This window comes from Pteropus alecto, unplaced genomic scaffold (genome assembly GCF_000325575.1).
Source record: "Pteropus alecto unplaced genomic scaffold, ASM32557v1 scaffold42, whole genome shotgun sequence".
Taxonomy (NCBI): Eukaryota; Metazoa; Chordata; class Mammalia; order Chiroptera; family Pteropodidae; genus Pteropus; species Pteropus alecto.
This window is the reverse complement of record NW_006434825.1, coordinates 11,968,203-11,995,986: the sequence shown is the minus strand read 5'-3', so window position 1 is coordinate 11,995,986 and position 27,784 is coordinate 11,968,203. Positions and strand designations below refer to the sequence as shown.

The 27,784-nt window shown below is 35.0% G+C and overlaps 1 protein-coding gene and 1 pseudogene across 1 annotated transcript in view; one reads left to right on the top strand and one right to left on the bottom strand.

Annotated features, from left to right (window-relative positions):
• Positions 1 to 27,778, bottom strand: part of NFATC3 (nuclear factor of activated T cells 3) — a 95,526-nt gene extending 67,748 nt beyond the window's left edge. Inside the window, 1 exon segment of the mRNA XM_025045299.1 lies at positions 27,450 to 27,778. Coding sequence (XP_024901067.1) covers positions 27,450 to 27,552 — 103 coding nt within the window. The 5' untranslated portion in view covers positions 27,553 to 27,778.
• Positions 2,252 to 2,370, top strand: LOC112478191 (annotated as a pseudogene).
• Positions 27,779 to 27,784: the final 6 nt, after the last annotated feature.

The window sequence follows — 27,784 nt, the reverse complement described above, 5'->3', positions numbered from 1 at the left end:
CATTTGTTTTGCACAACTAAGAATGGTTTCAAACAGTTGAAGAAAGATCAAAATAATACTGTTCCATGACACAAAATGACAAGAAATTCAAATTCTGGTGTCCACTAATAAAGTTTTATTGGAACACAGCCATACCATATTCATTTATGTATGGTTTATGGTTACTTTCATACAAGTGTAGCTGAGTAGCTATGACAGATATGGCTTCCCACTACTACTTGGTACACTAACAAATTGTAGTGACACAGTTCTAACTTGACAGCATTCTGAACCCAATGCATATTGATGTATTGCAACATTTTTAAATTTACCAATGTATATATCTCTCATTCAAAACAGGAAAGAGAAAAGTGGATTTCCAACTGAATATCATGTTTTTACAGCACGGTGCAGTGTGGTTTATTTTGCTATAAAATTAGATGGCAAAGCATTATGTTTATTATGCAATGACATGGCTATGCTATAAGAATACTTTATAGATCAGCATTACCACAGTAAGCATTCATCACAATACTCCCAACTCACAGAAAAAAATTAGAAAAAGCAGAATACCTCATCACAATAGAATTTCTTCACAAAAAGAAAGAAATAAAAATGAGGCTGCTACCACAGAAAGTTTCTGGATGGCTCATTTGTTAGACAAGCAAAGAAAGCCATTTACTAATGATGATTTATTTAAATTGTATTTGATTGCAGCAACTGAAGAAACTTGTTCAGAGAAAATAAACTTGTATAAGGCTTAGCCTTTCAGCAAGAATGGGTGGTTCAAAAATTTAGGACACTGGCAGCAACATCAATAAGCAATTACAAAATAAGGCAAATGACTTCAAGTGGTTTTCCTTCACTCTTGATGTGTAATCAGATGTTACTCTTCTGCTCAATTATTATTTATTTGAAGAGTCAACGCAGAGTTTAAGTGAGTGAAAAATTAGCCAGAAGAATAGTCTTCATGAACAACTTCAAGCAAGAATATCTTCAAAGAAGTGAGAAAACAATAGTTTGGTACAACCTAAGTGGACTCTATTAGGACGTTTAACTGATATTGGGAGAAAAAAATGTTATGAGAATACTGTGATAATAAGAATACTATAAACTGTATGTCACCAAATTAGACCATCTACAAGAAATGGCACATTCTTAGAAAAAACACAAATTACCAAAAGTGACTCAAGAAACAGAAAATCTCAACAGACCTATACCAAGTAAAGAGATTAAATCAGTAGCCAAAAACTCTCCCAACAAAATAAGTCCAGAAACGGTTGGCTTCATGAGTGAAATCTTCATGCTTAGAGAGAATTAACAGCAATCTTTCTCAAACTTTTCCAAAAAATAAAAGAGCAAGGAACACTTCCTAACACATTCTATTGCGCCCGTGTTACCTTGATACCAAAGCAAGACAAAGATTCCACAAGAAAACTATAGACCAATATCTCTTATGAATAGAGACACAAAAATCTTCAGCAAAATACCAGGAAACCAAATCTAACAGCACATTAAAAGGGCCCAATGGAAGTTATCCCAGAAATGAAGGGTGGTTCAACATATGAAAATTAATTACATTACTAGAATGAAGAAAAAAAAAAACAACACATGATCATCTGAATTGACACAGAAAAAGTCATGGATTAAAAGTCAATATTGTGAACAGTGCAATACTCCTCAAAGCAATCTACAGAGTCAATGCAATCTCTACTAGAATTTCAATACTTTTTCTGCAGAAGTGGAAAGACCAATCCTCAAATTTGTATAAAACTGAAAGGGGCCCAGAATAGCCAAAATAACTTCAAAAACAACAACATAGCAGGACAATGCACACTTCACAATTCAAAACGTACTTCAAAGCAACAATAATCAAAACAGTGTGATACTGGCATAAGGATAGACATACAGACTAATGGAACAGAATACAGTCCAGAAATAAATCCAAAACATCTATGGCCAACTGATTTTTGATAAGGGTTCTGGGACAACTGAAGAACCGCATACAAAAGAAATGAAGTTGAACCCCACTTCACATCATATATAAAAATTAACTCAAAATGAACCAATGACCTAAATACAAAAGCTAAAACTATAAAACACTTTTGAAAAAAACAGAGGTGTATACTTTCATGACTTCAGATTTAGCAATGAGATTCATAGATTTGATGCTAAAAGCACAAGCATCGAAAGAAAACTAGATGAAACTGACTTCATAAAAATGAAAAAACTTTGGTGCAGCAAAAGGTACTATCAAGAAAGTGAAGACGATGTCTATGGCCGTGCTACCCTGAACAAGCCTGATCCTGTCTGATTTCAGAAGTTAAGCAGGGTCAAGCCTGGTTAGTACTTGGATGGGAAATCACCTAGGAAGACCAGGTGCTGTAGGCATAAAAAATTAAAAACAAACAAACAAACAAATAAATAAAATAAAATTAGAAAGTGAAGACAACCCAGAGAACAAGAGAAAGTATTTACCAATAATATATCTAATAAGGGTTTAGTGTCCATAATATATAAAGAACTCTTACAGCTTAAAAACAAAAAGACAAACAACCCAATTTAAAAAATAAGCAAATGACATTTCCCTAAAGAAGATATATAAATTGCTAACAAGCACATGGAGTGATGTTCACCATCACTGGTCCTCAAGGAAATGCAAATTAAAACCAATAAGAGATACCACTTCAAACCCACTAGGATGGTGTTAATTTACACACACACACACACACACACACACACACACACACACACAGAAAATAACAAGTGGTGAAGATGTAGAGAAATACCAACTCTCATATATTAGTGGTAGCAAAGTAAAATGGTGCAGCCACTATAGAAAACAGTTTGGCAATGCCTCAAAAAGTTACACAGAATTACCATAGGACCCAGCAATTCTACCTCTAGGTATATACCCAAGAGAATGCAAATATACATCTTCACAGAAAACTGTACACAAATGTTTATAGCAACATTATTCACAATACCCAAAAGGTAGAAATGATCCAAATGTCCATCAATGGAAGAATAGGGAAGCAAATTATGGTGCATACATACAACAGAATATTATTCACCCATAAAAAAGAGCAAAATAATAACAGATGCTGCAACCTGGATGGACCCGAAAAACATTATGCTAAGAGAAAGAAGACAGACAAAAAAGGTTACATCTTGTATGATGCCTTTTATATGATATATCTAAAGTAGTCAAAGGATGGGGAGGAGAAAATGGGGGAGTGATTACTTAATGACTGTGGGTATTTTTAAGGGGTGATGAAAAAGTTCTGAAACTAGAGAGAGCTAGTGGTTGCAAAACATTTTAAGGACACTAAATACCACTTAACTATATACTTTTAGATGGTTAATTGTATGTTATATAATTTTTGCCTCAATAAAAAAACAAAAACAAATTGAAAGAACTTCCAGACAGTGGACTGAAGACACACTTTTGCCCATTCCCAACTTAAACTCCACTAAATGATAGTAAAAGGAATTTTTAAGGATAAACTCATAAAAACGAAAGAACTGGAGATGAAACCATAGTGACAAAACTTTTAGAAGCTGAAATGCTGTACACATGGTAACTGATTTAGCACCTGAAAAAGCTAAAACTTAACCCAGCAGTGAAAAGAAAACTGATTTCCAACCAAGAACTCCAAAAACTCAGGAAATGCACTACTGGGTACTTCTGGAATTTGAAGTGAAGACAAGGCTGAAAACAAGATTGGCACAAAGCTTCCCAATTTCTCATACCTCCTCACTCTGCACTACTGGATAAATGTTCCTCTAGGCACAAGACTGAAGATTTTCTGAAGAGGTAAAACAGAAGGGCAACTGAGACTGAGAGTCACACTGAAAACAGAGTAATGAAATAAAAGTCTCTCTAAATCCTGTATATTGAAACTCCCAGCACCTTTCCCTTCCTTTCAGGCAATAGACTAGAGATTCTTCTCTTAGGAATCTGATTAGCCTAAGAGAAAAGACCTACAGTTAATGACATCACAAGTAACCTTGTAAAATAAAACTCCTACAATGAGGGCTGCAGTTAGAAAGTGCCACTTATGATCACAAAACTGCTATTAAGATTTTGGTGTTCTATTTTTAAAAATAAGCAGACAGCCAATGATGATCAAACATCTGACAAAAGATTCAACATTAAAGACAGACACAAAAAGGACAGTGGAGGAAAAAGAATGCAGTAAGATGGAAACCTCAAAAATAAAAACAAAGCCTATCCTCAATAACCTCAGAAGAAAAAAAAAAGATATTGTAATGCTGAAACAAGAACATGTGCTTATTTAAAAAGATAAAATAAGAAAGAGCCCCTAGAAATTAAAAATAACAAATGGAAAGCTCAAAGGAAAATCGAAAGATCAAGCTGAAAAAGTTCTCCACAGATTTAAGCAAAGAGACAAACAGGAAATGGGAGAGAATACTAGACTCTGTCCAGGAGTCCCACCATTGAAATTTGAATTCCAGAAGAAAATAGAAAATGAAGAGAAAGAAATAAAGGACCACTGAGGGTCCAGAACAATGGATAAAAAAAGATCCATACTAACACAAATCATCATGAAACTTCATAACATAAAAGACAAACAGAAGAACCTAAAAGACTGGGAGAAGGGGAACAGATTACACATGAAGAATGGAGAATTAGAGTGTTATCAGACTTCTCAAGAACAAAACTGTAAGCTAGAAGAAAATGGAGAGAAATACCTTCAAAACTGTGAGAAAAAAAGTATATCTAGAATTCTACATCAGCCATAATTATGAAGGAAGAATAAAGACATTTTAAAATATGTATGGTCTCAAAAATTACCTTCTGCTACCTTCAGCTACTGGAGGAATTACTCCACAAAAACGAGTTTAAAGTCGTCAAGCAAAAGGAGGACATATATTCAAGAAATAGGTAATCCAACACAATAGAAAGGCAAAAGGACTCCTCAGAATGATAGATAGACAAGGCAGAGCTCACAGAATAACAGATGTACAACGGCCTAGTCTAGATGACAGAAGTTTAAAAGGCTCTGAGAGGGAAGTGTCCAAGAAATCAAAATTGACAGATTAACTAATGTTTGAAAGTGTTGAGATGAGATTCAGGCACCTGGAGGAGATTTAGGAATGAATTAGTGTTAAGTACACAGAATAACAACAATTATTAACTCTAGAAACAGTAACAAATCGTACAAAGAAAATTAATACTACTATGACTTAGCGATGAATTCACTATCTGTAGTCATAATAATACAAGCAATCTAACCACAATTATGATATAACCATATTGGGGAGTGAAAAAAATGTGCAACTGGAAGTGCGTAATTGGAAGCGACAATGTGCTAAACCTCAATTTCTGTAATGGAAGTCAACAGACAATAGCAAAAACTGAAAAATCAAAAAATAGCAGTATGAGCATTGTATCTAAGAGATTTGAAGGTAAATACCAAATGAAACTGCTTTCATTTCTAGGCAGGGAAAAAAGGAAAGTGAGGTAGACGCAGAGTTGTTTTCCAGAATAAGCTTTACTGAACAAATTGATTCTTTAAACAAAGATATGTATAATTTTGATAATACTTTGTAATAGCTAAAAAAAGAAATAGAATTTTGCAAGAAAAAAGAAAGTTAACAAGCTAAATTCAAAACAGTTTAGAAACTTGGAAAGGAAAATTAGGATACTAAAAAGGAAATTAGAACAAAATGATGAGTAATTTTTTTTAAAAAAAAGGAAAATTAATGTTAAAAATGAGATATTAACACAGCTTGTCAGAAAAAATAATGCAACAAGGAAGCAAAAGAAAGTGAACTAATTTACACTCCAAATTCATTAAGCAAAGGAAATCCACTTTATTCAAGAACATATTAAGAAGCACTGTGGTAAAATGAATATGGAATTTCACATAGGTACTCAATTCTACTATATCCCACCAAAGCAGAAAGGAAATTATTTCTGAGAAGAGTTTTAAAAAGCAAAGCACTCCACTATCTTTAGGTTCTATCATTGCTAAAAAATAACGATGAACAGTTAGTAGATCAAAGGAATTCTCACAACAAAAAGAAGACAGGAGAATCATTTGGCAACTGCCTACAGTACTTAGCGCTACTACACTTGATTATATGGACAAAAGTCAATAGCACAGAAATAGTGATGCAATCACAGCTTAACATTCACATGTAAGAAAAAATAAATAAGGTCAATTTACAGTCAACTAAGAGAACACATAATATGTACTAGTATGCTTTTGTAAAAAAAAAAAAAAAAGTCAGACAATGTTTTCCTAAGATAGTCATTACAGTGGCCTACAAGGAGAAAACAATTGGAGAAAATCAAATCTACCTAGATTACAGTAAGTCTTTGAGTCCATCCCATGTCACATTTTCACCAACAGGGCAAGAAATCCTAGCAGCAATTAGGTAGGTAAATTGTTTTTGAGAACAGTAAACCATAGATATCAGCATTTCGAACCTGTCCTTTTCAAGTTACTTATGAATAAACAATATAAAGATCCCAAATATATACTCATGTTTCCAAATACTGTACTACTGCATTAATTATACATGATGGCAGCTACTATGGAAAATAAAATTCAGAATGACCATGAGAAGCTGGGGGAAAATCCCTTAAAAGCAGAGAGAGAACAACAAAGTGGTCTAATTATGATTTCAACGCAAACACAATACAATAAGACCACACTAACTAGAAAAAAATTAGCTGTGTATCACATTCTGGAGGTAGTGTGGAATAACACAACAAGCGGGAGGGCGGACCAAAGGAGAAAAATAGAATAGAGAACACTGACTTTGGAGTCAAATACACGCTGCCTTACATTCATCAAGTTAATTAATCCGTCTGAGTTTCAATTACCTTATCTGTAAAGTGAGAATAATATCTACACTGAAACGTTCTTGTGAGGATTCTAGTTAATCTATATCAACACTTAGCACTGTATCTGAAACAGACATCAAATTAATGTTAGGTTTAGAACGAAACAAATCTGGGTCTCAATTACATGCATATTACCATTGACTATAATTTTTATTCAACAATAGAGTTCCATTACTTAAAAAAACAGCATATTACCAGATAATAATAAAAGTATAATATAAAAAATTTTTAAGTAGTCTTCTAATAAACCACATCAGTAAATCCTTTACCACAGTGATATGAATACTATCTTGTATTTTCCATGAGTATACACACAAGAACCATAGTTTCCAGAAACAAATGTCATGTAATATAGTTTTTCCATTTTTTCCAAACCCAGAACTGCCTTTTAGTTTCTTCTCTTAATCTCTTACTACTCTGCACTTTTCCCCTGGGCTTCAGGCTCCTAACAAGGATGACACCTCCAGCTCTCAATCTCTTTAACAGGATACTCCCCCCATCCCCATCTCTCTAATTTGAGGCTGCTTCCTTTGAGGACACTGCTTCTCTGGCAATTATTATAGTGACAACCCATTTAGCAAAGGATTTTGATCCCTATTGCCTATACCATCCTCAAATATATATGTACCTCTACGAATATCTACATTTACACTTTCTTTCTTTCTCAGAAAAAAAGTGACTTGTCCCCCCCCGCCCCCCCCCCCCAAAAAAAAGGAAAAGAAAAAAAACTCATCTCTCCATCTAAATTCCATTCTATAGTTCCAACAGTTATCTTCTTTTTCGTCACTTCAACCTTCCTGACTTTTCTCCAGTGGCTACTTCCTTCAATCTGTCACTTCCTTTAAAAAGCTCCTCTGAGATCTGAGTTCCTCATTAGGGTCTTCTCTTTCCTCCTTCCTTTAAAACACTGGTTTCAATAGGGAACAATTTTGCTCCCAAGGGAACATTGGACAACGTCTGAAGATGTTTTTTGGTTGCCACTTCTGGAGGGGCACTACTGGCATATATCCCAAGTATGAGCCTGGGATGCTGCTAAACATCCTACAATGCACAACTCAAGACCCCCCAAACAAAGAATCATCCAGTACAAAATGTCAACAGTACCAAGCTTAGAGACCTTACTTTAAAAACTAAATTTTTAGAAAGAGTAGTGTACTGTCACTGTCTCTACTTCCTCACTTTCAAAGTCATCTGGCTTCAGGTCTCATCTATCCACTGAAAGAGCCCTTAATACAGTTTGCACACCTATATCCATCTCTCTGAAGAAACAGACACCACTCTAATTGAAAGGTAATAATAAAGATGAAAGCAGAAAATAAATGAAACAAAAAACAATAGAGTAAAAATAATCAATGAAGCCAAAACATGATTCTTTGGGTAGATCAAGTGAACTGAAAACACGTTCACACAAAAACCTGTACATGATTCTTTATCAGGAGGAAGAAGCAAGTTGTCTTCAGCAGATGAATGGAAAACTAACTGTGGTAGACCCATGCAGTTAAATACTTTATAGTAATAAAAAGGAACTAGCTATTAATTCATACAATGACATGATGAATTGTCATCTTAAATGTATTTGCAAAGTGAAAGAAACCAGACACAAAGGGAAGAGGGAGTGGGTGATTATAAAGGGGGCCCATGGAAGAATTTTTAAGATGATAGAACTGTTCTGTATGGTACTGGGGTAGGGTATACATAACTCTTTGCATCTGTCAAAACCCACAGAACTGTACATCACAAAAAATGAATTTTCATGTATGCAAATTTTTAAAAAATCAACCAGAAGTTTGGGAGAGTCCAGGATGGAAAGCACACAATGTGAAAAGAGTGTACTGTATTACAACCATATGACATAATCTCTTATAACACTTACAACTCAACAACGGAAAGACAAAAACAACCCAATTTTAAAATGGGACTATTTTTAGGACATGAATACACATTTCTCTAAAGAAGATATACAAATAGCCGGTAAACACATGAAAAGATGCTCAACATCATTAGCCATTAGGGAAAAGCAAATCAAAACCACAGTAAGACGAAAAATGAAAATTAAGTATTGGCGACAATGTGGAGAAAAAGGAACTTTCATACATTGCTAATGGGAATGTAAAATGGTGTAGCCAGTATGGAAAACAGTTTGGCAGCTCCTCAAAAAGTTAAACATGGAATTAACATACAATCCAACAATTCTACTCTTAGGTATATACTCAAGAGAAATGAAAACATGTCCACACACAAAACTTTGTAGATGAATATTTACAGCAGCACTTATACCAGTAAGCCTGTACACTGAAAACTACAAAATACTGCCGAGAAATTAAATATTAATAGTGATATATAATAAAATAATAATAAAGTAAATGGAGAGAGACATTTTATTCATGGAGTGAAAGACTCAATACTGATATCAGTTCTTCCAAAACTGGCCTAGGGATTCAATACAATCCTAATCAAAATTCCAGTAGGCTTTTTTGTAGAAATTGGCAAGCTGATTCTAAAATTAACATAAAAAGTCAAGGATTCAGAATAGTCAAAACAATTTGATAAACAACATAGTTGAAAAAATGATACTATCTGATTTCAAGAGTTACTATAAAGGTACAGGATTCATGATACTGTAGTATCATGAAAGGACAGACACATAGCTCAAAATAGAAGAGTCCAAAAATAAACTCACATATGTAGTCAACTGATTTACAACAAAGGTGTAAAGGCAATGCAGTGGAGAAAGGATAGCCTTTTCAACAATGGGGCTGGAAGAATTGGATATCAATATGTAAAACAATGAACTTGGGTCCATATCTCACACCATACACAAAAAATATTAACTCAAAATACATCATAAATCTAAACGTAAAACTGAAAACTATAAAATCTCCAAAAGAAAACCTAGGAGAAAATCTTAGTGACCTTAGTTTAGGCAACTATTTCTTAGATATAATATCAAAACACAATCCATACAAGAACAAATTGATAAATCAAACTTCATCAAAACTAAAAACTTGCACAAAAGACACTGTTAATAAAAAGAAGCCACAGATTGGGAGAAACTCTTTGCAAAGCATATATCTGATAAAAGACTTGTGTCTAAAATATTAAAGGACTCTCAAAACTCAACAATAAAACAACCCGATTTTAAAAGAGGCAAAGATCTATGAAGGAAAAAATGGCGTAGATGATAGATATGTTCATTCCTCTTGCGACCAAATCAAAGTTGTAACAGAAACCTGGAGCAAACAGCAAGCAAACTCGCCTGGAATCTACATGAACAGAAGCACTACAACTAGGCAGAGAAATAAGAAATCGTCCTGCAACAGTAGAAGGTAAGACGGGGCAAAGACCCAAAGCTGCCTGGTCTCCAGAGACTTAGTGGGACAGAGGCTGCAGCAGTGGCAACCAGCAGCTGCAGACACCTCTTAAAGGGGCCCTGTCTGCGAGTAGACTTTGGCGATGACGGACCTGCTGGCTCTGAGCACCAGCGCCAGGTCTGCTGCACAGGAGATGGGCGGGGGGTGGCACGCACCAGGGACTTACAGGGGAACAATGAGTTGTCGGAGTGAGGACCAGAGGCAAGGCTCTCTCCCCAGCAGAAATGGCGGCGATATCCATTGTTCTTCTGTTGAGCCCTCCCTTTCCCAGTGCACAGACACAGCACAACCATAGCAGAGATGTCATCAAACGGGATAACAGTGGTGGCTACGCCCAAAGGATTCCCTCAAACTTTGCCTCCCCCAAATCGTGGGCCCCACACAAGCCACAACCAGTTGTGTGCTTGGTGAGTCCAGTGCTCCTTGCTGAGCCAACTCCAAGACTCACACTGGTGGCAGCTGACCTCAGTTTCTAGCATGGCCTCTGGAGGCAACTATAAGCACAACTTCTGTGGACTGCTTGCTGAATCTTGACAAGTGGCCCCAGAGGGGCACAGGCTGGGGCTGAACTAGGCCTGCAGCTGAACCCCTCTCAGGACTGCGATGCTGGACACGTATTACACAAAGCCATACAAATTAAACTGGGAGACTCAAGAGCTTTGCTTAGTACATAGAAACAGACACAGAAAGACAGCCAAAATGCAAAGACAAAAGAAACAGAAACCATATGAGAGACTAGAACAGAGATCCAGAAATAATGGAGTCAAGGAATCTAACAGATGCAGAGTTCAAGACACTGGTTATAAAGATGCTCAATGAACACAGGAGAAGAGTAGATGAACTCAGTGAGAACTTTAACAGAGATAAAAAATATAAAAATGGCAATGGAAATTATAAAAGTGAACAAGTCAGAAATGAAGAACACATCTGAAATAAAGAGTATATTAGAAGGAATCAACAGAGTGGGTAAAGGGAATTGAACCACTGATATAGAGGATGGGGAAACTAAGGACTCTGAATCAGAATGGGAAAAAAAAAAAGAAGCCAAGACTATAATAATAATTTAAGGAGTTTATGGGACATAATCAAATGTAAAAATATCCATGTCATAGGGGTACCTGAAGGAAAACAAGAAGTTGAAGAGCTATTTGAAGAAATAATGATGGAAAACTTCCCTAACCTGGTGAAGGAAATAGACATACAACCCCAGGAAGTTCAGAGAGTCCCCAAAAAAATGAACCCAAAGACTTAAAAGCAGCAAGAGAAAAGCAGTTAGTTACCCACAAGGGAGCACCCATAAGACAGGCTGATTTCTCAAAAGAAATTTTGCAGAACAGAAGGGCCTGGCACAAAATATTCAAATGATGAAACCCCAGGATCTACAATCAAGATTATTTTATCCAGCAAAGCTATTATTTAGAGTCAAAGGACAGGTAAAGAGCTTCCCAGACAAAAATAAGCTAAAGGAATTTATCAACACCAAGTTAGTTTACAGGAAATGTTGGAGGGACTTCTTTAAGAAGTAAAAAACACGATTCGAAAACATGAAAAAAGAATGGTAATAACTACATTCCTATCAACAAGTGCCTCAAACGGAAAAGAATTAAGAGCTCCAACCAAAAGATAGAGAAACTGAATGGATAAGAAAACAAGACCCCTACATGTGCTACCTAGAAGACATTCACTTCATATTAAAAGACACACACAGACTAAAAGAAAGGGGATGGAAAAAGATATTGCCTTGATGGACCTAGAGAGTTTTGTGCTGAATGAAATAAGTATGATAGAGAAAAACAAATATCACATGATTTCACATACACATGGAATCTAAAGAACAAAATAAAAAACAACAAAAACGGAAATAAACTCATAGATACAGAGAATATTTTGAGGGCTACTAGATGGAAAGGGAGTTGGGGATTTCAGCAAAAAAAGGGCAAAGAGATTAAGAAGTACAAATGGATAGTTACAAAATAGACATGGAGATATAAAGTGTAGCATAAGGAAAATAGTTAACAATGTTGTAATAAATATGTAAGGGGGAAGAAGGGTACTAGATTTAGCTGGGTGATCACTTTGTGAGTTATATAGATCTCTGATCACTATGCTGTACAACTGAAACTAATATATTATTGTATGTTAACTATAAGTGAAAAAACTCATTGAACTGTACAATATAAATATGAGAAACTAATTGTCTATTATATTTCAGTAAAGCCAGAAAAAATAAAATAAAAGAGGCAAAGACTTGAATGGACACTTGACTAAAGATGATATAGAGATGATAAAAAAGATCTTAACAGTATTAGTCATTAGGGAAATATAAATTAAAACCATAATGAAATACCACTTAATATCCATCAGAATGGCTAAAATAAGAAATAGTGATCATACCAAATGCTGCTTAAGAAGCAGAGAAACTGGGTAATCGATGCACCGCTGGTGGGAATGTAAAAGTTTGGCAGTTTCTTATAGAGCAAAACTCATGTTTTGTTAGAGGTTGGGAGGTAACGGCACTTTTGGGGAATTTATAACCAAAGAAATGAAAACTTATTCACAAAAAAATATACACACAAATGTCCATAGCAATTTTATTCATAATAGCCAATAACTGAAAATAACTAAATGTCCTTCAATGGGTAAAGGTTAAACAAATTGTAATATATCCATATCAATGAATACTACTCAGTAATTAAAAGGAACAAACTTAATATACGCAACAACTTGGAAGGATCGCCAGGGAACTATACTGAGTGATAAAAGCCAATCTTAAAAGGTTAAATAGTATATGACTAAATTTATATAACATTTTCTTGAAATAAAATAATGGAGATGGAGAACAGATTAGTGGTTATCAAGAAATAGAGACTGGGGCAGGGAGACGGGGCAGGGAAGTGAATGTGACCATAAGGGGTTAGTGAGATGGAACTTTGGGGTAATGGAACAGTTCTGTATCTTGACTGTGGTGATGGTTATATGAATAGACACATGATAAAATTACACAGAACTACACACACACACACACACACACACACACACACACACACACACACAAAAGAGTACAGGTAAAACTGGTGACATCTGAATAAGTTTGGTGGATTGTACCAATGTTATTTTCCTGGTCTTGATAATATACTATAGTGACACAAGATGATGTTAGGGGAAACTGAGTGAAAAATACCCAGAACCTCCCTTCATATATTTTTTGCAACTGTTGTGACTCTATAATTATTTCAAAATAAAAAGCTTTCTGAAATAGGCAAAAGACTTGAACAGACATTTCACCAAAAAAGATATATGGGTGGCAGAAAAGCACACAAAAAGATGCTCAAGGGCATTAGTCATTAAGGAAAATAAAATAAAACCATTAGGAGATAACTACTATACACTTAAAGTTTGCCTGTTTCTCAAAAAGTTAAACTTATATCTAATATATGATCCAACCATTTCATTCCTAGGTATTTATTTATCCAAGGGTAAAGGAAATATGTCCACACACAGACTTTTATGCATGAATGCTCACAGTAGCTTTATTTGTAATAGCGAAACCTGGAAACAACCTAAAAGTCCAATCAAGTGGTGAACAGATAAAACAAATTGTAGTATATGCATATAATGGAAATTATTCTCCAATAAAAATGACGACCTACTGATACGCTCATTACATTGATGAATTTCCAAATAACAATGCTGAATGAAGTCAGAGGAAAAAAAAGAGTATATACTTCATGATTCCATTTCTGTTCTCCACAGTAACTTCAGTGGTTATCTGGATAAAGGAAAAAGGTGAGTGGGAGGAAACTTCTGTGGGTAATGGATATGTTCATTATCTTGAATGTGGTCCATAGATATACAACTGTCCCTCAATTTACTGAATTATCCATTCCACATGTCTTTTTTTAACGCAGAAGAAAACTGCGTAAAAAGAGTCTACCAGTACAAAAACCTACTAAAGAAATAGGCCAATATAAGCCATAAAAATATTTATTTCACATATTTTCACAAAAAAATGCTAATGAAATTTCAGAAAAATCAAAATAAATTTTATTCACTGTCAGTGACTGTACTGTAATCTAAAGCAATCAATCTTCTCTTTTTAATTGGCACAAAGTCACTATCTTCATCACTCGAAATATTTGGAAGTACCACTTCAGTTTCATTATTTATGTTTATGTTTTTGGATGATTTCTTCCCAGCCCCATCTTTTGCAAAGTTTTCATAAATTCTTCGATGTTCGCTGCAACATTTTTAAAAATCTGTTCAAAATTTTAAGGCTCGTTGATGTTTGGATCGTTATCTAGAATTGCAGTTTCCAGTTTTGTGGCCAACTGAAGAGCTTTGTAAATATTTTCTGCAGTGAATGAAACTGGTTCCAGGTCACTGCCCTTTTCATCGGCAGGATGGCTTCAGATATTAAATGAATTAATTCGTAATCAACCAGTAATTCGTTAATATCATCTACATTCAAACTGTCAGAGCCTTCTTTTTGATATTTATTTAATAAATTAATAATACCAGTTAATCCCTTTTCAGTTGCTGGAACCGTATTCCCTGGTACAACCACTTTTGGCCATATTGCTTTCCAGAAAGCATTTAAAGTTGACAGCTTTATAGCACTCAAAGCTAAAGCAATATTCTTGATACAACTTAAAATTGTGTATTTATTCCAGGCTTCTGTAACTGTGATTCATTATCTTCAAGTTTATTAAAAATATCATTAAAACTCCATTTAATAGAATTAATCTTAAAGGTGGCTATAATGCCTTGATCTTAAGGTTAGAATAAGAAAGTTGTATTTGGTGGCAAATATAACAACTTTTATATTTGCAGGTTCTAAATTACGTGGATGACCAGGTGTATTATCTAAAAGTAAAAGTATTTTAAAAGGAAGACATTTTTCCTTCATATAAGTTTCAGCTTCTACAGCAAAACATTTATAAAACCAATCCTGAAAAACATCAGTGTCACCCATGCTTTTTTATTTGCCATCCAATGAACGAGAAGATCATTAATAATTGTGGGTTAGTATCAGTTCTTTGTACATTGCTGAGTTAAGCTATTGTTTTTAGAAAGAGTAACCACCAATAATGGTAATGAAAATGAAAGAATCTTGTAAAACGAGACCACGTAAATGGAGACCATGGATAAAAAGTCCATGGAAATGGAAGGGCTGGGGAGGATATTTACCGCATATAAAAAAAGTCACTAAAAAAAAAAATACCACGTAAATCGAGGGACGTGTATATATGTGTCAAAACTTATCAAACTGTACATTTTAAATAAGTACAGCTTTTTATTGAAGGAGATCAGGATATGCCACATCAAAATATGCCACTTCTGCATAAGGAGTAGTTGAGCTGAAGGCAACTGAAAAACAGCAGACAGAAAAAGAACTCTCTACCCTCCCCCTTTCTGCCTAAAAGCAAGGCATAAAATTCTCTTCATAAAAGTGACATCAAATTTCCATTTATAAAGGTGTTCCCTGTCTAGTATCGGGAAAAGAACTACTCTTATCTGCATAACAAATCTTAATAAACAACCCTTATTTCACAGATTTCTTAGTCATTTTGCCACAATTTACGCCCTCCAGAAGCCCAAACTCCCCTTTTACTTCATCTAGTCTCTTCTTCACACATTTCATTCTGGTAAAATAACATATAAGCCTCCCAGACTTTTCATAGTAACTGGCACACTTTATTAAATCGAATCATCTTCTCCCTCTCCCCACCTCCAAACTTGCTTCTCCTACCACAACTGACCCAAACCAGAAAAACAGAAATAATCCTAGCCTCCTTCCTCTCCTTACTCAATTGATACCACCAAGTTCTATTAATGTAGGGAGGAAGCAAGAGAATTAAAATGTGAAATCAAGCTACATTCAGAGACTGCAATATGCTGATCGGCCCTGCAGCCAAGCCAGAAGGACACCTGCAGAACAAAGGAAGATTTCTGCTAGGATTGCTAACAACTCATTTCCCACACCAGTGAAAGGGGAAACAGGAAAAACAATCTTTAAGTCTCTGCCTTACACACAAATAAAATCATTCATTCCCTATGGCTAAAACCATAGGGAACCTAAGGATTAAAGGCTGGGAACTGCCAGCAGGCTTTTCATGCTATAAATTCTTCTCCTTCCTCACCATATACCCATATCAAAGGAAATAAGTCTTTAAACTGTAACTCACAGTTATTAAAGAATGATATATAAACTGGATCCCCCATACTCAGTTTTTTTTCCCTTGTCTTGGGTTTTTGACTTTGCTTTCTCTAGTCTTTGCTTTTCCTTTTCTTTAATAAACTTTCCTTTTCACCCTAACTTTGGCATGTGTATTGAATTATTTCTACACTCTCCACCAAAGAAGGCTCTTCTTCTCTCAAGTGCAGGGCTTGGTCTCCTCCCACTTGGGGAAATTTGCCCTGTCCTGTGTCACTATTGATTTCTTTCCCCTAAAACTCTCTCAGCTTTATTCCCACCTTGCCAACCCTACTCTTCTGCCCTATCATTTCACAGATACAACATGTGCCCCGATCTCATTCCTGTCTTACTCAATCCATTATCAACAGTGTAGCAGAAAGATCTAAACCACAAATCTGACATTCCTGTCCAGCTTGGAATCCTTCAATGGCTCCCTGCTGTCTTCAATCTAAAATCCAAACTCCTCCTACTATACAGCATAACAGGTTCTCCATCTCCAGTCACATTTGGATACCAAACTTGATCTTCAACCTTTCCAAATTAAAGGACTATGCCCTCTAATTTATGGCTTTGAGTGTGGTTATCAATGGGGCTGAAATGTATTTCCTACCTTATCTACCTAGGAAACTCATTCTACTGATTCAGCTCAATTATGACCTATTCTCTGACCTCTCAAAGTTAAACTCTTTTGTTATTTACCTTCTCAGAGGGCCTTCTCTGTACCTCTGTTATTTACATGTCCACTCTAATAAACTCACACAATAAATTTTATTAAAAGATTGAGGTCCCTTCCCTCTCAGTCACTATAAGATTATTATTCAAAGTTCATGCCAGGTTTCTACTTTCTCTTCTTAGTGCATATCCTTTTATTTTATCTTTTAACCCTAGTTCCTTTCAGACTAGCCTAAAGGCAAAGAGTAAAATAAAACACTTAAAAGCATTTAAAAGGTACTTTGCTATCTCTATTTTGAAAATCAGGACTGGCTTAACTAGATGATTCTGTATGCTTCTCTATGTCTTCATGACCATCTGATTCTACTTGAACTGTATACAAGAAACATGAATTTGGTGTCCCATTTATCCCACTCACCAGACACCAAGCTCACTATTCAGAGAAATCTATTAGCCATACTTCATCCTCTGTCTTTCTTTGCACTTATAAGCTCCCCTGTCCACCCCCAAGAACTCTGACAAAGCAAGAGAAAAAGCCAGTGCCAAAAAAATAATTACATAGTAAAAGTCTCATTTACATGTTAAACTTCCTCAATTGCTAGCAAACTGTGGATAGTAAATGCAGGAGATTGTTTTGGTTGATACCACACAGGCGCACACACCCCAACCTATCTCACCCCACACATCTATTTTCTCCTTCCTCACTAACAGATTTTCTTCCATGTATCCACTCCTCTCCCATGCAGCCATGTGCTTCAGGGAAAGCCAACCACAACTTCAGGCCAAGGGATGAGCCTGGCTGGCTAAGAATAATTCCATCAGTCTTTACCAGTGACTAATTTAGGAAAGTAACCCAATTTTGGTCAGTGAAATAAGAGGTTAAGTTTGCTGTAGGCTTCTGGAAAAGTCCTTCCTCACTTTTCAAGAAAAGAGCCATGTGAAGCCAGTGTTTGTGGCTCTTTCCTTTCTCCTACCAAATAGCAACAACGAATATAACTATTTGCATATGTTTAAACTAGAAAATTTAAAGTATTACCATTTCTGTCAAATAGTGATCAGTCAATATCTACTAGGTAACAACAAAATAGCCTTCTTGCCTTTGCTCTGAAAAGGAGAGATCTGGTAAAGCTCAGAGACAACTGGGTATGTGTAAAAAAGAAATAGGTAGTAAACAAAGAGAAGCCAACAGGCAGTGCTGACCTTGAGAGATATAAATAAGTGGCAGATGGCAAACTGATCAAAATATCAAGGAAAAAAATGTGTCAGCTTTAGTGGCTATAGAAAGTAGAGCAGTTTTACTTGGATTTTAAATTCAACCAAAATAAATAAATAAATAAATAGTACTCACATACCTTTTAGAACATGTGAAAGCAAAATGTAAAAAAAAAACAAAAAAACCGGCCCTAACTAGTAATTTAGCATTTTTTAAATTCTGAACTTTCCCCTTATTTAAGTTGAGAGTAGTTTTGATGACAAACCTAAAAATGCTTTAAATTTTAAATGTGAAGTTCAAAATAGCCTGCACAGATCACAAATCAGACCCTGATCAGCACCACTTGGGAGGGTGTTGCCAAAAAAAGCTCAAATTCTCAGTACTTAAAACCTCAAACTACATGGCACTTGACCTCCAGATCCACAAGGAAGCAAAAAGCCCAAAAAAGCCAAATTGGGGGGGCCTAGCAGTTAGCTGTGCAGTACCCTCTATTGGTCTGGCTGTATAATTTTAAATGGCTATCATTTAAAATTTTCCAAAGCAGACAAGGAAGTTAAGAGGCACCCCTAAAGTAGCCATTTTGAGCAAAAAACAGAAAATCTAGTTACAGAACACAAGTGTAACTTGTAAGCCCTAGCTCTTAGATATGTCTTAATCCAAGCGCTTGCCATGAATATTGGTTTCACCAAAGGAAAAACTGAATATTTCTGTACTAAACTCTTTTTGAGAGTAGTGAGGCAAGAGGCATAGTAGAAAGAGCCCAAGTCAAAAAACCAGGGTTTTAAAAAAACCAACAACAAAAAACTAGGGTTTAAAAACAAACAAACAAAAAAAACAGGGTTCAAATACCAACTCTTCTACTTTCTAGATGGTCCATTCTCTCTGCACTTATATTTCCTCTGGTATAAAATGGAAATACCTACCTCTTCAGGTTATCATGAGACTTGGAGATAATGTATATAAAAATATTCTGCACATAATAGGTACTCAATAACACTAAATTGAATATTTACCCTGACAAAACACAAACAAAAAAGAAAGTTACAAAAGTGATCGAAATTATAGTCTATGAAAAACAACTCTAGGATTTTCAAGCAGAAATTAAGCAATTACTAGTTAAATGACCCTGGGCAAGTAAACTTGAATGGATCTGAATTTCCTCTCTTATAAAATAAAAGGATTGAATTAGCCTGAACCTATTCTGTGCTTTTTAGCAGTTACAAAACTAGCAATAGAAACAAATCTAGAACACAGTCCTAGAGCTTAGTACTACCTCAAAATAATGTTTCAAGACTGGCTCACAAAAGAGAAAGACTTTGAAACAACACAAGGATGGCGGAGACAGTTCAGACAAATGGGTAGAGGGAAAAGTTTTACGCTGGGACCCAAAAAATATGAATAAGGATGATGAACTTGATATTAATGCACAGAGATATATAAAATAGGTGGAGTACAATGAAGAGGCAGGTTATAGGTGCAAAGGAGCAGAAATCGAAAATAACCTTAGCTGTGACTTTCAAAACTGAATATATAGGAATTAAATATGAAGAGAAAATTACACAAATCCAAACAGGAGGTGATCAAGACTTTACTTTGCCCACAGAGCAGAGAGAAAGGGGGCGATACAACTCATTTTCAGGAAGTGGCAAAATTTAGCAACTAACTAACCCAATAAAAGACAGCAATAAGCTAATTCAATTTAAAATATAATTTTAAAAATGTATTAAAGAACTGCAGATATGGGAAATATGGCTTGAATAATAAGAATATCTCAATGGCCAGTTTTAACATAATCAGAACTATGAAACCATCTCCTAGAGCTGTTTTTCAAACTGAAGGCAGTAATCTATTAGTGAATCATGACCAACAATTTTTCAATATAATGAAAAAGAAAATATTAGGGTATTGCCATAGCATAAAGGTAAATATTGTTTTTATCTGAAACTTCTATCTCAGTTTTCTCTGTATAAACATGTATGCTTATGCTAGGTTGAAATGTTAAGTATTTCTTACTCTGCATCTTGGTCAAAAAGGTTTCAAAACTTTGTGTTATGAAAGTTTTCAAACAGAGAGTATAATGAGTCCTCATATATCTATCATCTAGCTGCAACGAGTTCTGAATGTCATTTTTTTCCTGAATGTCATTTTTAATTGAAGAATCTTTACCAAAAGGAAGTGAAAACTATAAATAAGTGTTGCTAGAAGAGGAAATATCAAGTTTCCTTAATTTCTTATGTTGCAATAAAAAATTAAAAGTAGCATTTAGATAACTTTCGATATTTTCCCCAAAGACTTTCCTTAAATAAAGGACAAAGTTAAAACTTGTATTCCTTTAGTATTCAATATGATTTCACAAACAGCAAAACATAAGATATAAATTTTGGACCTAGTCTGCTCTTAAATGTTCACAAATCAAAAGAATTTATAGGTCTTTTATAATTTTGTGAGTTAATCTCTACCAATATATAGATTAAAAATCTAGTTTTAAAATTAAGACTAAATTCTCTAGTTTCATTTCATCGTAAATTTAAAAGTTCAAGTGAATTGACAATACTTAAATATTAGACTGGATAAAAGCAACATGATCAAACACTAAAGTTTTTAAAAATAATTTCAAAGTCCTTAAATTACTAAACAATGAATAAATTTTTCTGATCTTATAGTTACTATTTAGAAAATATTTTAAAAATTAAAAAAATACCTACTCAAAAGCATATCATGAGATCAGTTTACTTCCTATTTATGTACACCACTAATTCACCTCACTATCCCATTGCTAATACTACCCAAAGAGAGAAATGGGTTTTCTAAATCAGACATACAAATAATTTTTATTTTCTGCTTATTTGTTAAACCATTTTTTTAAATTATATGCAACAGCTAATCCTATTAACTTCATAATGATATTATTTAAAGTGTACATTTTTCCCATTCTAATCTAGCATCTTAAAGAGCTCAAAGAGCTTTTAAATGTCATTTTTAAACTCTATTATGGAAATTATAAAGTATACACAAAAGTACAGAGATTATTATAATGAACTCCCTTATATACCCATCATCTAGCTTCAGCAATTTTTGAATGTTATTTTTTCCTGAATGCCATTTTTATTTAAAAACTTTTTTTATTTTAAAGCAACACTGAAAAATATTTACATTTAAGTACAACTCACAAACTGTCCATTGAAGTGTTCTGACCAATGATTACTTTCATGGAAAAAAAAATGCTTTTAGAAATATTTTTATATATGACACAAATCAACACTATTGAAAAAAGTTATAATTTCAAAGCTCATATAATCCTCTTGTCTAATTAAACAGCAAAGCTGATGAAAATGTAATATATTTAAAACAAAATTTTATTTTAAGACACTGAAAACATATTTTAAAATATTAAAACTCTCACCTGCTTGTGTAACATAAGACATACTGAAACTGTACATTTTGTAGGAAAATTAAACTTCAAGTTACTTCTCCAGTATATGTGGAGTTTTTAAGCTTTCATAGACATGTAGTTTCCTTATGCCCAGGAATACCGATGTTAACCAGAACTATCCCATTTGATTAAATTTCAGCTATGAATTCAAAGACAATTCATAGACCATACTACAAATCTTATAGGTCCAATTGTTCCTCTCTTCCAAAGAATTTACCAAATTGAGGCAAACAGGTAAGAGTCATGCAATATAATTATATAAACATTACCAGAAATGCTGAAATACATGCAGACCCATGCTATGTTGGAGTTAAAATTATGGCTGTTAAAAAAGCTTGTTCCTGCTTGCAACTTTCCTAAGCCTCCCTGAACAAACTCTCCTCTTAAATTCCACTGTTACTTGAACCTCATATGGCATGCCTGGGCAAATTTGATGACTTGGATTTTGTTTTAGAAGCCAGGCTTACTGCCAAGTCTGCTGTGTCTACTCCCCTGACCCACCAAGACAGCTTTAGACAACACCTCCCTTATTTATGTTACTGCTGTGAGCAAACTATTGCTTACTATCAAATGAGGCTCAACCTACTCAGATTTCCTATCTCTTAAGAGTAATGCAATTGACTTCACTGTATTATGGCCTTATCAACCCCACCTCTTATTTAAAATATAACATCATTATATTTAATCATCAACTACTCAATACTAAGAAGGAAAATAAAGGACATATTAAACTTCACAATAAGTAACAATTCACCTGCTCTTAAAAGGTTTCCATTTTATGTATCAGTATTTTACTTATTACTTCCTCTGAAGAAACATGAATTCCACATTTTCTGACCAAAAAAATGTTCTTATGATCACATTTTGCTAAAAAAATAAATATAGGGCAAAACTCAAAAGCAGAGCTTGGTATATATCTTCAATAAAAATACATACAATTTTAGGCAAAGTTTACTGGATATTGCAGAAAGGCAAATCATAATAAGTTGGTTCTACAACTTCCCCTAAATTAGTATCTTAAATGCTTAAGACATTAGCCTTTTTAGACCCCTACAATTTCTTGGTCATGTACATAATACCCAAGTTTTAATTTTTATATCAGCTAATAAAACTACTACAGTATTATCTCTACTAATAGTTTAGAAGATATGCCAAAATATCCCTTCTGTATTGGCTAATGAGAAAACTTAAGAAAACATAGGCATAGCAATGCCCTTACAATGATGAGGTTTTAACAAAACAATATGACATGGAATTTTTTCCTCAATTTTTCCCCATACTCACTAAAACATATTTATTCATTAATCTTCATCACAAAATTCTGCTAGTACCCTGAGAAGCATCATCTACTCCTACCAGGAAAAGTGTCAAATCAAGCAAAATATTAAATTATTCTTCAAATTAAACAGTGAAATGTCACTATTGACTCAATCACCTAATACATATTCTTGCTGCATTCAAGTCTAAAGAAAAATCTGATTGATGGTATAAAAAGAAAGCAAGGCTCAGCAGTACCTTTACGCAAATCATCCTTTACTGTACCTAGTGTGCTGTACAAACACACCATTAAATTTCTACAGGAAACTATACATGCAACTTCCCCTTTTTCATACTGATTTAAATAACCAATTATACTTAATATGGTTAGCAAATCAAGCACCTCTCATCACACCATACTGAGTCAGTAGCAACTTAATTCAAGAGTAGAAAAACAATGAAAAGCGAATGACCTTCAGTACTTATATTTAGTAAGATATAAGAAAGTATGTAAATTTGAAAATAATAACAGAATTAAGAGGATAAAATAAGAATGTCTAAGAAACACATTCCAACTCATCTAAGTAAGGTTTTTATGACTGGCTCACCAACATATTTTAGTTTAGTATACAGAAAAGGACCTCGAGGAGGATGTAAAAAATAACCTATCATCAGTTTTTTTTTTTAGTGTTCTTTTTTTTAAAGAAATGTTAACTACCACCACTTAATGAGCACCACTGGACCAAGGACTGTGCCAAGAGCTTTAAACATATTACCTCATTTAACACAAGATAAAACAAAAATGTTGAGTAAAAAGTTATCAATAAAAACTGAAAAGTGAGAATAAAATTATCTAAGAAATAGTATATTATAAAGAACCCATGAATCAGATCTGCAAGCACTAAACAAAGTAAAAACACTACAAAAACTAGACAATGATCTAGGAAAAGTTCCTCAACTTTACATATGAAAAAGTTGGATATTAAAGTGGTATCTGACAAAATTACACATACTTTATCATAAAGTAAATTTATTACAGAAATACATATTGTATCTAAGATATTTCTCCCTTTTAAAAAGCAATAGTAGATAAGATACGACACTACACACAGTACAGCACACTCCTCCCAGTGACTCTCATTCAGGACTAGAAAGTCAATATTTAGTAATGAACAAACTCTGAGAGTGAAATTTTTAATTTGAAAAGTAAAGATTATTATATCATCAAACTAAATTAGAGATATACAATCAGTACACTAAAATAGAGCACCAGAAGCTGCCTTTTATAGTGGCGAATTATGTTAATAAACTACATTAAACATTTGCCAACTTTAAATTCTCTATTTACTATTGAGGTATATCTTCATTTTGAAGCTATGTATTCAGTAAAAGAAATATTAAACAAAATAGTTTGATTCATTTTTAACTGGAAAAATCAAAGCTAGCACTGTCCTCACAGTAAAAAAAAAAAAAAAAAAAGCTAAAGACTCAAAGATCTTAAATTTTTTTTAATGGAAAAAATCTGAAAACACCTCAGTAAGGAATAATCTTAAAAAGTCAGTCACACTACAATAATTTTTAATTTAAAAAAAGTCAGTCACAAACGTATCTGACATTATCAAGTGTGAAATCATATTATCTAATTTGTACTTTAACAAACCTGCTTAGGACATTCCAAAGTCAGCCCCTTGGCTTGTCCTCAGTCTTCATCCTCTTAACCACTCCTCCTTAAATATTTTTCAAAAATCTTCTGTATGGAAATTGATATGTGATACAAGTACTCTCAAATCTTTAGAGATGGAAAACCTGCAACCCAAAATTACCAAGATCTGCTGTCTGATGGATCTCACTAATTAAAACCAAAGAACTGAAACAAGTCTCATCAACTTCCTCTACCACAATTAAGTGAGCACTGACTCAAAACTTAAGCAGTCTTTATTCATTAATTCAATGGAGTGCCTACCATATTAAAGGCACTGTGCTAGGCACAACTATAAATAAGACACAGACACTATTATCCCTGCCCTTATGGAAGGAACTTCTATTCCAACAAGGAAGAAAATCCCAAAACAAGTAAAAACATTGATATAACTCAATACTGACCTGAATTCTACCAAGCAATTTTATTCTTATGGCCCACTTTACTGTATATTATTATCCTAAAACCATGTCAGTTAATCAACTAGTTGCTTCAAACTACACACGTTATTATCCTTATTAAAATAAAAACTACTTTTGTGAAACAGTAGTAGTTTTGTGAAACCTTAGCTTTAAATATATACTATATCCTTCTCAATAGGATTTAAAAATTAGCTGCTAGGTATTCACAGCACCACTATTCACAATAGCCGAAAAGTAGAAAGAGCCTGAATGCTATCAACGGATGAATGGATAAACAAATTGGGGAATATATACAATAGAATGTTAATCAGCCATAGAAGGGAATGAAGTACTGATACATTCTACAACATGGCTGAACCACAAACACACTATGCTAAGTGAAAGAAGGTAGACACAAAAGGTCACAGATGTATGCATGCATTTATAAGAAATAATCAGAATAAGAAAATTCATATAGACAGATTCCAGGTCATGGACTGGGCTGCCAGAGACTGGGGGTTGGGGGCGGGGTGCAGGGAGAATGAGGAACAACTGTTTAATCGGTTCGGGGTTTCCTTTTGGGGTGATGAAAATGTTTTGGAACTAGAGAGAAGTAGAGGTTATACAACATTGTGAATGCACTAAATGCCACTGAATCATTCATTTCAAATGGTTTATGTTGTGTATTTCGCCTTAATTTAAAAAAATAGCTACTAAAATATTTTAAAGTCAATTTTTTTGGAACAAAACTGCTCAACTTCGTGAATTTCAGTTATAAATCTTAACTCCTTCTAGACCCATTTCAATATCAAAATGTTTTTTGGACTTTTTAGTAAAAATCATTTCTCATCGGTTTTAAATGTTATTCAATATTTTGGATGTACAAAAATATTCTTATTTCCATGATGATACTCCTTTATTAATCATGTTTGGTTAACACCTTAACTGATATATATTTGGTACATAATGTGTTCTAATCAAGTTTGTGCCCAATAAGTTTGCTGACATCATTGTGGGCGTTGTGACAATTTGCAGCAGATATCAACTGCTTATCTTCTTTATAATGAAAATACTCAAACGAGTTGTTTAAATTTTGTTAAATCCCAATAATCTAAGTACAATTCAATACCACCCTCTCCACCATTCAGTCTGCCTAGTAGCATAGTTATTTGGGTTATGTGCCCATCTCCCTAATTTCCCACGCTCCTTGTGGGACCTGTCTTTTTTTGCCTCTATCATAATACTAAACAGTACCTAACAGTGCCTTCGATATAATAGGTATTCGAATGATCTCAGTGAAATTGAAATAAACGCAGCCAACAAATAACTACTGTAAATTATTTATGAAAAAGACATCTAACATATAAAGTCTAAAAGGACTGATAAGACAAAGACTGCCCAGAGAATCCTTATGCCTCACGTTCAGATGTTTTTTCAATGTAACTCTACAGAAGTCTGTTGAACATCAATATAAACATGCAGTAATTCACCTAATACCGGGAAAGAATAAATAGGGTTTAGCCTTATCCATCACCCTTTTGAAGTTTGCTTACATATGTAATAGGGAAAGTGAACTTAATGAAGCACAGTATTCCAAACCAGGTCACAGGAGAGCTTTAAGTCCCCAGCCATCCCGTTTCTATTTCCTGATTGGTCTGACCTCCAAGCATTATGGTGCCCAGTCTTCTCAATTCCCGATCTCTTTTAAAACATCTTCCGAGGTGAGCTTTTTTTAAAAATAAAAACTGACTTCCAGAACTTTCTAGGAGACTTATGAACACGGCAAACCACCTTCTTGTAATCTTCCGAAACATTTTGCTCGAGAAAATAAACCTAGTTTTCAGAAAGTTCCGTTATGAGTTACACTTCGAATTAAATGTGGCCATAAACTTGCACAAGTGGAACTTAAACACGGTAACATTACTCTCGCAGCAAAGTAGATTTAACAGACATGTGCACCAATTTTCGAAGCTCCTAGAATGCGCATCTTTCAAATAAAGATTTTAAAAATCCAAGTGCACTTACACTTCACAGGGACATTTTCTCCACACCACGCTGGCCAAAGCAGCGACAACCAGACGCCACTTGGGCAGTGGCCCCGACCCTCGGCCTCCCAACTCCAGGCGTCCACTGCCCATAGGCGTCCTGGAGTCGAGTTCCCCACTAGTTCGTTTCCAGCCAAGCCTGCGGCCACTAACTCGTCGCTGCGACCCACATGCTGCCTCAAAGATTTAAATCCACGCTTCACTCATCACACGCACGCACACAGACCCCGGACAACCAAGGGACCAGGGAGAGGGCGAGCTCGTGCGAGCGAGGAGCAGACGCTCCACCGGCCCGGCACCCACCTGCAGGCCGCGAGCCCGGGGGCGGCGGCGCCGGCGCCCCGTCCTCGCCAAAGACGAGTTTGAAGTCGAGCTCGTCGTGGGCGCCACAGTTTGCAGTAGTCATCGGCGTGGCCCACGGTGTTGCGGCTCCTCCTCAGGCGGCGGCGGCGGCAACCGCGGCGACAGCTCCTCAGCGCCGCTTCATGCCGGGCCGCGCCGGCCAGGAGGTCGCGGCTCCACGACAAACTTTCCGGGCGGGGACCACGACACCAAGTGTTCCGTTCCGAACTCAAGAGCTGGCCGCGCGCCGAACCTTACCAGGAGCCACTGCCACTGCCAGTCTCTGGTGCCTAAGC